Source organism: Mixophyes fleayi, chromosome 7, assembly GCF_038048845.1.
Source record: "Mixophyes fleayi isolate aMixFle1 chromosome 7, aMixFle1.hap1, whole genome shotgun sequence".
Taxonomy (NCBI): Eukaryota; Metazoa; Chordata; class Amphibia; order Anura; family Limnodynastidae; genus Mixophyes; species Mixophyes fleayi.
Window position 1 is genome coordinate 105840107 of NC_134408.1, and position 15984 is coordinate 105856090.

The 15984-nt window shown below is 37.2% G+C and overlaps 1 protein-coding gene across 3 annotated transcripts in view; it reads right to left on the minus strand.

The window, feature by feature from the left end:
• The window catches only part of TRPM2 (transient receptor potential cation channel subfamily M member 2), a 168724-nt gene extending 153733 nt beyond the window's left edge, over nt 1-14991 (minus strand). For all 3 annotated transcript variants that reach the window (XM_075180247.1, XM_075180246.1, XM_075180248.1), the window contains exons 1-5: nt 14805-14991; nt 14501-14586; nt 8653-8824; nt 1524-1707; nt 1153-1319 (exon numbers count right to left, since the gene is read on the minus strand). In XM_075180247.1, the coding sequence (XP_075036348.1) occupies nt 1153-1319; nt 1524-1707; nt 8653-8824; nt 14501-14586; nt 14805-14957 (762 nt within the window). In that variant the 5' untranslated portion in view covers nt 14958-14991. The remainder of the gene's footprint in view (nt 1-1152; nt 1320-1523; nt 1708-8652; nt 8825-14500; nt 14587-14804) is intronic.
• Between the last annotated feature and the right edge of the window lie 993 nt (nt 14992-15984).

Consider the following 15984-nt stretch of genomic DNA (forward strand, 5'->3'; position numbering starts at 1 on the left):
GGGTGCAAATTGGTTTATTATTTTGCACATAAAGAAAATACTGAATTATTTGTCATGTCGCATATAAATACTTGATGACTTTATTTTTCCACTGAAATTTAAAGATGATCATTAAGGAGATCAAAGCAAAAACAAAGGACTAAGTTTGTTCCTGGACAAACCATGTTAGAATGCAAGGGGTGCAAATTAGTTTATAATTTTGCACATAAGTTAAATACTGGCTGTTTTTTCATGTAGCACTCAAATACTTGGTAGCTTTATTTGTACATTGAAATTTAAAGTTGATCTAGAACATGCTCTACCCCGACTATAAATCTGTCTCCACCTTTTAAATTTACCTCCAATGCAACATGGTTTCACCAAGGTGCAAAGTTACTCCTTTTTTTTGCTTTGCTCTCCTTAATGACTCAGGTCCAAAGACTATACTGCTCCAAAATACATTCTTTTTTTTATACTAGATACCACCACGCTCACTTCTCACTACTGCTCAGTGTAATCTCTTCATAATCCAGTTTTATGCTTGCATGTTGTTGAATGAACGGTTTCATTATTCTATTCTGAAAAATATTTTATTTTATGTAATGCCACGATACTAAGAAAAGTGACTCTGTGGTTCTGTGCATATTGGTTGACAGATCAAGTTGGCTTTAGATGTGTAAATGTATGGTGGGAGTGAGGCAGCATTACTAAAGTGCTGTGAATGTTACATAGCTGTTACATGGCATACTACAGCTAGTTAAGAATATGAGCAGTACAAAGTAAGACAGTTTAATAGTTTTTAATGATATGGAAGGAGTGATGTGTACAACTTGATGCAGTACAGCTATAAGTTTAGCGTCATGTGAGTTTTAAGGGTTAAACTATGTGTGAGGATATTATACAGTGTGGAGCTGATATACAATTTGGGATCTCTGGGTGAATGCCACCCTATTGTATCATTCCCTGCATAGGTTTGTCTACTAATTGGTCCTAGGTTCCTTTTGTTGGTATTCAGCAGAAACTCACTTGCAAAACTTTAGGTATATTTATATAGATCTGGAACCAGTATAATTTAAATAAAGCACATAGAATATTTGAATCATTTCATTACAATTTTTCCTAATACTATCAATATAGTAATTTATATACTTAATGAATAAAAAAAATGCTTACATTGGAGGATATTAAACTGCTTCGCTTATGAACAATTCCCCAAGTAGCTACACCAATTGTGACAATTTCATTGTTCTTATTGTTGCTACCCATACAAAAGTCTTTTACTGCTTCACCAACTTGCTTCATAACACCAGCATGGGAACCCCCAGTTATAATCCAAGCACCTGTTTCAAATAAAGTAAACATGAAATAACTCTAGCTGTAGATATAAGATAACTTGATATTTATTTTTACTAGTTACAAGAAGAACTCTAAGCAAAGTAGATCAATGCTATTCTAGCTGCTTTTTATGAAGTAATATGGAGAAACACACACAGTACTGGTTCAGCATAAGACATTATTGTCCAGTAAAGTAAATGTAAAATAACCTGTAGTTTGGGCAACTTTCACTAGACCTCTGCGGAAAATGTTTCTCAGTCTCGTTTTCATACGGAAGTTTTTGGCCCCTCCTGTTACTGAAATTAAAAGATTTGGAACTTCAAGACCCCAATGTTCAGTCATCAGCTGGTAGAGAACATTAGATGGAGTATCGGATGATACTCTAATATATTGCTGGATGAAGAAAAAAGAAACAAAAAGTTGTATAATTTGTCACCTCAGCTTGATTCAAAGTTACCTGCCTCTTCCAGCTTAGTTCCCAGACTACATAACTGAAAGTAAAGTTATCTACCCCTACACAAGACAGGGATAAGAAGTGGTGGCGAGCCAGTGAGTCTGCTGTTGGTGGTTACTATTGTGTTATACAACTGCCTAAATTTTTGTTTTAATTCTCTTTGGAAAAATAGTTTCAGATGCCATTATATCAACATCTTATAATACATAAACAAACACATTATGACATGCCCTCTTACACAAAAGCCTCACAACTTAATGTCTTATTCTCACTACTCAAAATCTAGGTGTTCCCACACACGTGGGACCTATTTGTTTCATACTTTTTCTCTTTTTTGGTTCAAGAACCACATAACCGACACCTGGTCACTATGACCAGCACTGGACATTCCAAGCTCCCCAGTCTACCTCTTATATAGGTCAAATAGTCTTCATGCTTTTCTTCTATTGCAACACTTGATGGTCATTAAACACTTTTCTTTGAACTCAAAAAGTCTGAAAAGTTCCAAAAGAAACAAAAACTGTTCCTCACCAGGATGTGATGTTATTTCCTTCATGAGTCCTAAACACCAAAAAAGGGGAAACCATACATTTTGCCAAATATCTTACCTTCTTTCCCTCCAATATAGTCTTTATCCCCCAGGGGTAGGTAAATTAAAAAAATATTCCTTATACCCCAATCAATGTCAAAAACCAAAATCAATATTGGTTCTTCGACACTCTTAAAGACATACTAGTGCAGCACAGAAATGGCAGGGAAGTCTTGACAGGACACTACAACAACCCCATTGATAACAACCTAAACATGTCCAAACTCATACCAAAGTCTCTCCATCAAATGGTTTCTAAAAAATCCAAGCCATCCATAGTCACTACTCCTTGCTTAATTTCTCTTATTTGATGCATGGAGCGACAAACAGCACTCAATTAGCAATTACAGTGGGACTGGATCACTATTAAAATAACTTTTGGTAAAAATTTAGTTAAAGGAAATAGCGCAGGGGCGCACATTTATATAATTGCATAGGCACTTATTTTCTTGTATTGTATATATTCTGTGATATAGGAAATCGTTATCTCTGAGACCAGGGTAGAAAAGTTAGTTTTTCCTGTTTTCACCTTACTAAAGGATATGCCTTATTTCTGTTGCATATATCTGATACAATAGGCCTTTGTGGATGGAGGTCTTGTGTGTATTGAAATGTATTTAGTATGAAAGTGTCATTGTTTAGGATTTGTAAGGTTGCTAGTGGAAACCTCCAATTAGGACATGTGCAAGGAAGTCTGATAGCAGAAAGTGCTAACGAAGTTTTGTGATGAAGTGTCATGCCTGCTTTGGCCAAAGGCCCAGCAGGGGTTCGTTACTGTGTGGCCTTTTGCCAGAGTGAATTTCATAGATACGTGTAAATTTTGTTAGCCTTGAAATGCATGTAAATTCATGTTTGTGTCAATAGAGTATATCCTGTTTCTAAAAATAGACTATTACTGAACTGTATAAAAGATGAGCTCTGTGAGCATGTAAGTGTTCTTCTGATTTTTCATCTGACCTGATCACACTGGTATCTTCCACCAGTGTGTGTGAGCAAATAAACCATCTTGCTTCAAAGACCTGTTTGGAAACATCTTCAATATCGTTGTATTCCTGTGATCTACATATTAGACCCAAAAATCTAATCCGTTCTCCGGCTATCTCTGAGGTTTTGGACCCAAGTGTTTCCAGTACCACCACGCAGTCTGCTACCCAGAAGCTCTGGTCCATGTGATAGGCCAGGGGGGATCCATTCACAGCATCCCTGATCCATAGTAAGAGGTCCGGAGGACCAGCCCAGGTACACTAGCAACGAGACATGCTAGCAGCATCATTTACCCAGAAGAAACCCGATACTGGATGCCGGTACGGAGTCCAGTGGTGGCAGCATTTGTAAGCCCCTCCTACTGCAGCAAGAGGGCACTTTTTGGATAACGAAAGGGAATGGTGGCAAAGTAATCCCAGCCAGTTCCCAGCAACAACAGACAGGGTGGCATAGGCGGTCCATTCTGTCACATACACCTTCTAATTTCTTTCCATTATGTACATATTAGACTAGACATATTCTTTCTGAGCACATAACTCCATCAATGTATTGTCAAAGCCCCTATATTTCCTAGTACATGGTCAGATCATGGACTGGTGAGTGTGGATATAATTAGTCCTCGGACAGCAGTCCCAACCTTGGGACATTAATGATATGACTCTCATTAACCCTCAAATAAAAATGCAACAGCAATTTCGGTAACAATGCCGTCCCAACAATATCCCCTATATTACTATGGGACACCAAAAATTGGTGATCTCATTAAGTAGTATGGAACAAATATGTCCCAAGTGTGAAGGAATACCTAAATTTTGAGTAATGACAGTAATAAAGTAAGTTGTGGAGATATTGGATTAAAGCTTATATCTTATATTAAAAAACTCTTATAACTCTCTGAGCAAAAATGACTCATAGGGATAAATGTATCAAGCTGCAATTTTTTTCAGCAATTTAAAATCACCGCAAATTGCAAGAGATAACCGGTGATTTTATGTGCAAAATCGCCATTATGTAGTAACCTGCGATTTTTGACTTTCTAAAATCCATTCTCTGGCGATTTATGTTAATTGTAAAATACCTATCTCTTTCATACTATAGTCAAATTTGCCAGAGATTAAACACAAACTTGCCCGTGTTTCAACAGAAACTGAAACTCGCCCTAGATTGAACATAAATCAAAGCATGTTATTTGCGTTATCTCGTCAAAGTTAATATAACAGGGAGCACAATGAAAGTTTAAATAAAGCCCATTTTTTGTTGTAGAGGGGTAAAAATGATTATTAATTTTCTTACGAGGGACAAAATATTTTATGAATAATTTAGTGGGCCATATTTAATTAATGATTATATGTAAGGGATTTTTTTTAAATTTTTATAAATTACAGTGGCTTAATATTTCATCACCAGTGGGGCAATATTTATATTATTATGATGTGAAAACACTTAATATTTCCTGATGGGGACACCATTAAAAGCACATATTTGTGTCAATACAAGTGACACAATTATGTAGTTTAAATGATGTCCCCATCAAGAAATTTTAACATCATGAGAAAAAAAATATTGCCCCATTGGTAAATAGATAGTAAGTCAATATAATAAAATTTATTTTTAAAAAAAAAAAAAGCAATACACATATTCATTACACAAATTTAAAGCCATCACGTGTATGTGTTGAATTTGTCCTTGGTAATACTGTCATCACCTGAATACTAGTGATAACAGTCTTTTACGCATGCTACAATATATTGTTGCAAACAGGAGCATCTGTAAACATGTATTTTATGTTCAGTAGACATTATGATTATAATAATAAATGTATTTCAAGGGGGATAAAAATAAAAAAAAACACTTTTTTTGTTTACTGTTTTATTATTAATGTCTATATTAACATTAATTCAATATATTTTTTTTCTGGTTTTTTTTCTTTTGCAAATTTACGATCCACATTGGACATATCCTACATTGTAGTAGAGCAGAGCAGAGCAGACCTATATCAAATTCATCAGCGCATGTATCTTCAAATCAGTTCCTTGTTGAATTTGGGAGTACACAGAGCTAATTTACAAATGGACACTGCGCTCAGAATGCGTGCCTTGATGAATCAGGCCCAGAGTGAGAAAGTGGTGTATGGGAAGTCAGAGAAGATGCATGACCATTTGCAATGGGCATTCTAGTATGTGTAAGCTCTGTAGTAGGACCACTCCTAGCAAAACATCATCATGGTGTGAGCCTTGTCTTGGAACGTTTGGTGGTGTATGGAATGTTAGCTATTTTAATTTTTTAGACAAATCACCACATTCATCAGTAATTATTTCAAGACCTGATTTTTTTTTTGAGACTGACAAAATTTGTTGAGATTTGGAATTCCCTTTTTTACCCTTTCTTCCCACATTACCTTTTTTACTAGTAGAGGTTGAAAAAGGAAACCTCCTACAAAATGTATTACCGTTATGATTACACCCCCACAAGACTCCATAGAATGTTTCCCTCTTCCTCGCCCTACTGCTGGCGGGACTGTGGCCAAAAGGGTATGATGCTTCATATTTGGTGGTCCTGCCCGATGATCACCACCTTCTGGGACTCAGTCCATAGTTTCCTAAATACCCTTTTTGAAGCCCCCATCCCGAAAAGATCCCTGGATATTTCTTTTATGTTACCCTCCCCAAGACCTGTACAAATTCTCCAAGAAATTAACTGCCCACATCCTGACAGCAGCCAAATCACTCATAGCCCTTAATTGGAAAAATACCTCACCTCCATCCCTTTTGGCTCTCAAGAGGCAGATTTGGCACGTGGCCGCTATGGAGGAGATTACGTACTACCTCCATGATAGAGGCCACGCCTTCAGTCAAGTCTGGGCTCCTTGGCTAGCCATGGAACACACCTTCCCCCCTCAACGCTCCATGTCCTCCGATCTGACCCATGTGTGATGACCCTAACTCTTCCCAACACGTATTTCCCCCTCTGCTATAGGCTCAACACACCCTAATTACCCTCTAAATATTTACAGTGTTTATCTTTATGGTCCTACCCCCCTCACCCCCCCCCCCCCAACAATCTCTTTTGTTCCTACACCCATTTTATATTACTCTTTAAAACTGTAAAAACTGGTCATTTTTGTCTAAAGATTCCTTAGTATGCGATACACCGCAATAACTGTTGTGATTTTACTTTGTATGTTACACAGTGTTATCGTTGTGCTCTCTGTATTTTCTTGATTGACCACTGAAAATACTCACAATACCAGTACTGGGATGCACCTGATCTGTAGACTGATTTAAGACTGACCGCAGGAGTAAAGTTACTTGAAATTGTAGATACTTGTAGCTGCCACCACACCATATGAATTCCCAATGAGACAGGGAGGGACTGTTACCTTGCAATGTAGAAACTGCTCCACAATATTGTTCAGATTAATACAATTGATTTGCTAAAAAATGTTGTTGTTTTTTGGGGGGGGGGTTGTGCGGTCAAACATAGTGCCCTGTTTGGCAGCTTAATAGTACAGATGTCATACTGGCCCTCAATTGCCTTCACAGTCAAACACTTGATTTTAAAAGAGTCAAACCCAGGCAAGCTATTCTCTGTTTCGCTAGTTGCACTAAGAATCATACCGGTGTAAATCTGTTGGAAAATCTCAGGAATGTCATAGCAAAATGGCTCACTCAGCTAAGACTCTCCCCAGGAATCCTCATTGATGATAATGGAGCAAACGTGTGCATTACGACTGGGTGAATTTCAACACGTACCATGCTTTGCACACACAATAAACTTGGTTATTCAGAATCTCTTAAAAAATGAGAGGTCGGTGCAGGAGATGCTGTCTATTGCCCGTTTCATTTTGGCATTAAGCAAGTGCATGTAGCTTATTGCAGTTTCAAACAAATGACCAGAATTCCACACTTTATATGCTTCAGCAACTGGAACAACAACAACAAGCCATAAGGCCTACACATCAAACCATGAGATAGGAAAGGGGAACATGTTACCTTACTCCAGCACACTGGAGATTCTTTTCTATTTTATGGCTTTTGGCTTCCTTGGTGTGTCTTCCTTTCTTAAATTACAATTTATTACTGATGCTGTTGTCCCTCTTCAATGTGTCACACATGCTCTCTAAAATTGAGAATAACAAATACGTACATTGTCTTTCTCAAACCATTTCACTTCTGAGTTCACTTCTCAGACCCACCTATCAGCCTGTTTTCTGCCTGTATGTTTTAAAGGTGTTCTTTACTTTATTAAAACTACCATCCTGTCTGTCACAGCTGTGCCACTATGTTTCATAGGGATTGTATTTTTTAATAAACTGTCATGTATTTGTGCCGCTACTCTGTCACTAATTTCAGCCAGTCAGCTTGCTGCATCCTTTGGCCAATATTAGTGAAAATTTTGACAGTTGTGAAGAGGTCATTGGAAAATAGACTGTAAATGAATGTTAAGCATATAAATACTAATGCAGGAACAAAAACAGCTCAAAATTATATAGTTTTCACTTTCTTGTCACAATTTTTAATTAAATCCAGAGCCAAAACCAAAACGCATGAGGATTTTTGGCCAAAGCCAAAATACAAAGAAGGTTTTAGAACCAAAACCAAAACACAGGAGTTTGCACACATCTTTACTTGTACACATACATTGGTTGGGGTACTTATTTAAATAAGCTTTGTACGTTAAACAGCTGCCAGGTCCACGTATTGCCCCCTTAATACTGCCAATGTGACTATCGCCATTTTAAGCGACGACAATCACAGTGACGGCATTTTCTGCTGTTGGTTTCTAGCATTCATGTCGGAAATATTCTGTATCACTTTTTAGGTAAGTCTGCATTTCCTCAAAGCCGGAGTTATAATGATTGGCATATTAGTGTCACTATAGCTCTTTTCGGAATGGTGGTCATGGTAATGATGACTACCTCCGCATACATTTATGTGTGACATCACACATATATGTGGACGATGTAACCACATGCCAGCTGTGGATATAGGAACAGAAAAATATATAAAATTTCCCCTTGGGAACAAAATGAAGAGATATGTTTATATGCAAAAAATTGGATAATTTCCAGGAATTATGTAGAAAATAAGAGAAAATATCACATGCTGTTAAATATAGTTTATCTATTAAATCTACAAACTTGTAAATAAATGATATAATTTAGATGTAACATAAAGAGTTTGGCCTGCATGGTTTTGAAGTGATTACAAAAATCGCCCACAATTACTGAAATATTAATCATAAAAGCTTTTAATGGAATAGATTAAACTAATTGCACATTATCACAATACTAAAAAATAATGAAACAAACCTTTCCAACTCTATGTCCCAGCCCAGTGAAGCTGATATCTCCAAATGCATCTGTAGGAACCTCCTTTATGTGTTCACTTTCATTCCATGTCCCTTTGCTTTGGAAGAGCTGTGGTGCTGTGGCTGTTTCTATATGATGTTCTTTGGGGTATCCACACATACATATACACTTTCTAAAAATAAAATGAAATAAAATTCATGTAAGTGACATTATATCTGCTTTAATGTGAATATAACATCTACATTAAAGTTTTCCAAACATGTACCAATTGTATACAGTTTAAAATAGTATACCAAAATATCTGTCAGTAAGAAATCTGTACACACAAAACAATATGAATATATTATATACCTATCAAGATAATTAGATTGGGAAGGTTGCATAGTAAGCTGGGAGCTTGCGTACAGGTGAGTAATCAAAAGCTAGCTCTACAGTTACAAAGTGGTTATTGATGGCTTGTAATATTTCTTTAATATTAATGATAGTTGCATTGCCAAGAAGATGATTTTTGAGAGGGGAAGTTTTTACTGCCAAAATTTTTTTTTTTATTGTAGTCCATAACTTGGAGAGAAATTTGCACACAACATATGGTTTAGAATGATAAATAATGGTTTAGAGTACTGGATTAGCTTTGTACAATAGTTTCTGACTGTTCTGAACATCTATCAGCCTTTCAAATTGCGAGACTTGCAAGCTATTTTCCTAATTTATCTTTTTCTAATAGTGATGCCTTAATGTCTGCTGTAAACCAACTATACTTCCTAGCCTATATGCAGGTATTGACTTAAAGTGCATAGTTAAAAAGAAGCAAAAAGAAATATCTAAGCGCTATTTATCTCTCACAGACTTATAACTCTAATAGTGATAGTAATAAGAAAAAAATACTTATTTTCTTTGTAGATTTACAGCATTGTGATCCAAACATATAAAATAAAATTAAAAAATAATAGTGCAACACTGTATAAGCTAGTAAAATTCAAGTTCATTAATGTCCATGTCAATGTAACATCTTATGATCAGAATGTTAATCAGAAAAATGATTCCCCTCTTGTGAGTGAACTTGCAAAAAATAAACTTGTGTCAAAAACGTCATAACATGCAAACGCATTTTGACCTAAAGAAGGGACCTTTATCAAGGACCTACTTTGATAAAAGCAATAATCCTCTCTTGTTCCCTGTCTGGCCCCCCAGTTCCAAAATCTGGTATCATCTCCAGAGGAACCAATGCAGATTGGTCACTCCTGTTTGACTCCTGAAGAACGTGAGAGAGACTTAAAGCAAATACTCTGCTTTTAATGTGGTGATTCCGGTCTTTTACTAAATTCTTGTCCTAAGAGACTGGGAAACTCTCCTTCCTACTCAGTAATAGGGAGGCCGCCCGAGGAGACTCAGTAAAAGAAACAGTACTGATCCAGCGCTCAAATAGTGATTGATAGTGTATGACCATATGTGTATTACACTAAAATCCAAAATGCACTACCAAATTGCTACAATGATAGGATGTTAGGTACAGGCATAGGATACGATTAATAAAGGATAATCACAATTTGTTATTAAAAAACATAATTAAGCATGATATGACCACAGCAAGCTAGGTCCACAATAAAAATAAAATAAAATCTCAATGTCAACAGTCACTTAAAATTATTCAGGAGGGATATAGTTCATAGAGATCCCTAAAATCGAAAAAATCAGTTGACGAATGATATAAACAATATTGAAAAATACTTGCTGTGGGGTAGTGGGCACACTACTGGAAACTCCAATTGGCCGGCTCATAGTAGAGAGTTGCAGTCCTTGTGCCGATAAGCGTGTCTGGTTCTGATATATAGCATGCGTTCCCCCTTGAAACGCACGTTCAGTTTCTGTTTCCGATTGTCACGTGGTGTGTAACATGGTGGCAGGAGGTGTTTACCTAACACGTTTTGTCACCCGGAGTGACTTTTTCAAAAGGTGTATTCGGATAGTCTCCTTGAAAAAAACCTATCAGTTGGTCGAAATGCGTTGGTGTAATAGTTTGGTCAGAAAAGAAATACTGGGAGTACCTCACCATCATTTACCAACTTATCAATGGAAGCGGACTGACATGAAATTAATATATCATCCCGGGACAACTTCAACATCTGCCATATTTAGAACATGTTCAGATAACTTCTATCTCTGGTAGGAGTACCCTTATACACCTTTTGTTTTTACTCTGGAAGTGTTTATTTATTTATGTATTTGTTATTGAATATTCCTTATTCCTTAATATTCCTATTTTATACTGAATATTATTAAATTTGGATTCAAGACAATATTACGCTAGTCCCCTCTTGTTTTCTCAATTTCCGGGTATCTGACATGGAATATACCTCCTGAGGTGGAGAAACCAAAACTAAAGAAACTTCTGAGGGCTCATAATCGTTGCTATTCTTTTAAGAATCCAATTGAAAAACAGGAACACTGGTGTGTCGATGTGGTGTGGGTCTTTCCTTTGTAACTCCACCATAATATGCATTGATTGGAACTAGTTTTGCCAGTTTTCAAGCACGGGCTCAGTACGGGCATATATCAAGGACACCTCTATTGGTCTAATATATAGATTTAATAATATCTACGTATAATATTGATGTCTACTAGTATATTATTTTCTTGGATTACACAACATACTATACCATAATATTTTTCTATTTGTGTTTTTTCTTTTATGGTATGAGTGGTCTTGACAACCTTTAAAGAAGATTCACATGATCTTTCAAACCACAATCTCCATGAGAAGAATGTAGGTATACTTCATATGTTTGTTAATTTTCCTTTTTAAATTCTGTTTTGGGTTGCAACTTCACGTTAGGATTCTTAGAAACTCTTTTTGCATTTACTGATTTTGTATTAGGTTTGTGTACACTAATTGTTAAGATATTTGGCTGCATAGGTTGCTTGTGGAGCGCTGGTAGGGGTCTCTCTTTTTATAACTCCGGCCTCCTGATGCCTCCTGAACCTCAACCCTTCAAGCATTGTGGTACTTACCAGAGCCAGTGTCTGTACGCCTCCTCTTGAATGTTCTTTTCTTGAACTTCATTTAAGACCAAAAGCCTTACATTGGACTCATTCTTCAGACATTGCTGGTCATGTCGGTATAAAGAAGACCTCTGCGTTGTTATGCAGTCGTTTCTGGTAGCCTTCCATCTACTCAGAAATTCGCAAATTAAGTTCGGCTTGGAACCGTCTGTGCACAGCATAAAAATAGTAGAAGATTACGAATCGGTCTTCTCTATTACTTGCCCATTCCTGATACTCCATGAAAAAGCATCTTCATGTATTTCAACACAGATCTTCCTCATAGCGCTGGTTTTGACACCATTTGGGTTGTCATTGACAGATTTTTCCAAAGGAAGATCTCTCCTGAGTGCGCTCTTGGTATCGCAGATCTATCCTGACACAAAAGGAGATGAGGGTGTCCAAGTCGGAAGGTAATTCCCTTGAAACAAGCTCGTCTTTGATTCGATCTGCTAGACCTTGCCAGAAGCTTGCTACCAAAGCCTCATTGTTCCATTTTAACTCGAGCCAGTGTGCGAAATTGACCGGCATACTGGCCGACCATGAGATTATCCTGATGACGAATTATAAGGCTTCAGGCAGCTGAAGACACTCGACCGGGTTCATCAAAAAAAGATTCAATAAAAGATGCCGGATTCCCAAGCATAGGATCATTGCATTGCCAGAGTGGCGAAGCACCGGCAAGTGCTTGACCACTAAGGAGTGAGATAATAAAGGCCACTTTAGTACGTTCAGAAGGAAATGTACCTGGGTTGCACTCAAATTGTATGGCGCACTGGTTCAAAAATCCCCTGCATCTTCTCGGATCTCCATCAAACTTTTCCAGGGAAGGAATTCAGAGTACAGCCCTGGAGCTGGAGGCAGAGGATAAACTGGGAGATACAGGAGTAGTTACAACTGTCGCAGTAACTGCCAGAGAGTTTTCAAGAGTTTCTAAACAAGTGACGACACCTTGAACACATTGTAAAAGTCGTGCTTGATACGATTCTTGTTGTTCTACCAGCTATGCAAGGTGGAGAAACAAATCGTGGGCAGACGGTGCCCCTGTACCCTCCGTGGACATGGCCTGAGGATACTGTCACAACTCGTGTAAGACTGGAATGTACCTGCTAGTGTTGGCACAGCTCTAGTGGGAGGTGCAGAGTCTAACGTGTCACCGGTGTTCTCCAGGGACCTCAGCAAGGAGGTATGGGTTTTGCTGCGGATGATGCGCAAGTCACGGTCCTCCTACTTAGCTGCATTTGAGATACAGTAAATAGAGGGTGTTCAGTCTTGGAGGAGTGGTATAAGGCAAGACGGGTCAGTAACATTCGGGCAGCAGCAATGCACAAGGAGAATCCAAAGGAGTGGTCGGGAACAAGCGGAAGACAATACCAAGTAAGCCAAAAGGAGGGGTAACAAGAAGAGTAGTCAGGAGCAAGCCAAAATCATACATTGGAGATCAATTACAGGACAAACAGAAAACGCTGGAGCTGGGAGACCCAATACTCTGGCGCCAGTATGGTATCCAGAGACAACCTTAAATAGTGCCCTTGTGATATTCTGATCACAAGATATTACATTGACCTGGACATTGATGAATTTTATTTTTTCTATTTTATACAGAGTTTGACTATTATTTTTTTTATTTTATTCTATTTTATATGTTTTGATATATTGCTGAAAAAATACGGATATCACTCAGTCACCAACATTAAAAATAAATATTATTTTATTATTACTATCACTATTAGAGTTATAAGTCTGTGAGAGATAAATAGCAGTTAAATATTTATTTACACTCCTTTTAATTGCTGTCCTCTTATCAACATTTAAGATTATTTTAAGCTGCAATTGAGATTGGAGAGCTTTCGAAACCCATTTCTTCATTTATTTTTAAAAGTGCATAGTTGTTAAGAGTGTTGGATACAATTTTGAGAAAAATGGCAAATGCTGGTTCTACTAATACTGCTAAATAAAATATCTGCTAAAGCAAGGTGTCTTTCAGGTAGTTGATACATGCAAGTGGGTCAAAATGTTGTAGGTTTAGGGACTGTTCTCATGCTAACAGTAAAGCAATGGTCACTGTAACAGACAGAAAAGATCAGTTAAACTACATCTAATAGTATACAATCATTGGATTTAATAGTATACTATCGTTGGATTTTTCTTATGGATTTGAAGAGCTTCAGTGATAAGTAGGATGAGCTCATCAGAGAGAAGGATTTAAGTGAAGAGATGCACAAGAGAGCTGAACATAAATAAGTATAATTGCTTCCTTTGTGTAGGACTCACAGTAGATGTTATAATGCAATATTTTAAGGGAGACTTACTTCAGCAATGTCAGAATGGACGGGGAAACAATTGAAGAGCACAAGGCAGAAGATAGCTTTTAGTTAGAGCTGATTTTAACCAAACAATTGGTTTTCTATACACTAAGCAGATGTGTGTCAAGGTACAGTAGTAATAGTGTCCCTTTAATAATCTATGGGGAGGAGTGGAAGATAAAGCTGCAACAGTGTGCTGAGTCCACAGGTATATAATGCATGCACTATGTAATAAGATAGGTAAGCATCCCATTTGTAAACACCCTGGCAGGTCTTATTATGCAGATGTGCATTGCTAAAGATAGCCTACTGTAAGCTGAAAACGTCATTCATTATATCTGTATATTACAAAGTGTATTTATTTATTATAAACAGCCTACATGCACAATATATAGAGGCACAAAGCTTCCCTTTATTACCAAATATACAAAATCCATAGTTAAAAAGCTAAAATCATTCTTAATCACATACATAAATGTGAATTGTAAAATAAATAAACATACCTTTGATCGGTCATGTTTGAGCTTTCCACATAATACATACATTCTTTCTTTTTAATGTTCTCTAAAATCCAGGAGCATATATTTTTCTGCAATCACATATGATTATAACAAGTAAACAGTAGAATTACATATGACATTATTAATGATATATGTCATTTCAAGCCAAAGGTTTAACTATACATATTATAAAGATAAATATTGAAAACAGGGCACTCTGATTATATCAAGTCTAATTTATTTTCTGTGCTCAATGACCTAGCAGCCACTGATTAACAAATTAGTTGATAAATAAAAAATGAAATACCTTTTCTTCCCCAGAAGGAGAAAAATTTGCTCTTTTCTGGCGCCTGATCTTGTTTGTCTGCCTCAAGTTAGAAACAAGATGCGATATTCTTTTAGGTTGGGACTTAAAGCTGTTTTCATCACGACTAATGTTACTCTCTGCAGATGACATCATTCTTGACTTTAGACTTAATTAAGAATTAAGCTTTTCTGCATCTGCATAAATTAAAATAAAGTTGAAAATTAATAGCTGTAATTAATTTGACTGATTAATGTTTATTCAAATATTGGCACAAAGATTGTATTAGATTTTGCCCACAGTGGTAACATGTGTAACATCATTAAATGCATGTGGTTAGAGCAGGGCCGGGTTGCTGGTGGACCCCCCAGATTCCAGAGGCCCCAGGGCTCTAGCCCAGTTAGACCTCGGACATCTGGATGGCCCGCCGGCATTCATCGAGTCGGTGGTTCCGACTGTCAGCTGGTCAAGGAGAATGGCAGGCAGCTAACAGCAAATGTTATGCTGCTAGCTGCCTGCTGTCACTGTAGTGCTTCTGCGGCGTGCAGTAATCTCCTTACTGAAAAGATCTCGTGAGAGAGAGACTATGAGTCATAGTCTCACTCTCACAAGATCTCCTCCATAAGGAGCTTACTGTGCACTGCGGAAACACTACAGGAAGTGACGGAAGAACACCTGCTGCCTGCAGTGAAGAAAGGACGGATCAGGAATAGGAGGTAAGCGCTGGGGGTGGGTTCTCATGGGGGGGCCCACACTGTTTTATATTATGCTCTATTATACATATGGGAGGGGGCTCACAGTACCTTTAGCCCTGGGCCTCATTCCCTTAATCCGGCCCTGGGTTAGAAGCAAGCATGTGCTTCAGGTGGTAACCTAATATGGCACCTTTCTTATTCCTTACACAATCTTCCATAAATATTTATATTAACATAAGTACATTCTATACATCAAACATTGTAATTTGAACAATTATTGATTCTATAAATATGTTGTAAACCCTTAATTTAATAATTGACAGAAAATTTAAGAAGCAACACATTCTTCAAAATGCTGACTAATGGTGGTGTTTTATGCCAAAGCATTAGCTTTGCTAAATTGAAAATTATTGTATTTTGAATAAATCTGATGTTGTGTCAGTACTTCTATTAATTATGTAATTGAGAACCTACTGCAGTGTATCCTT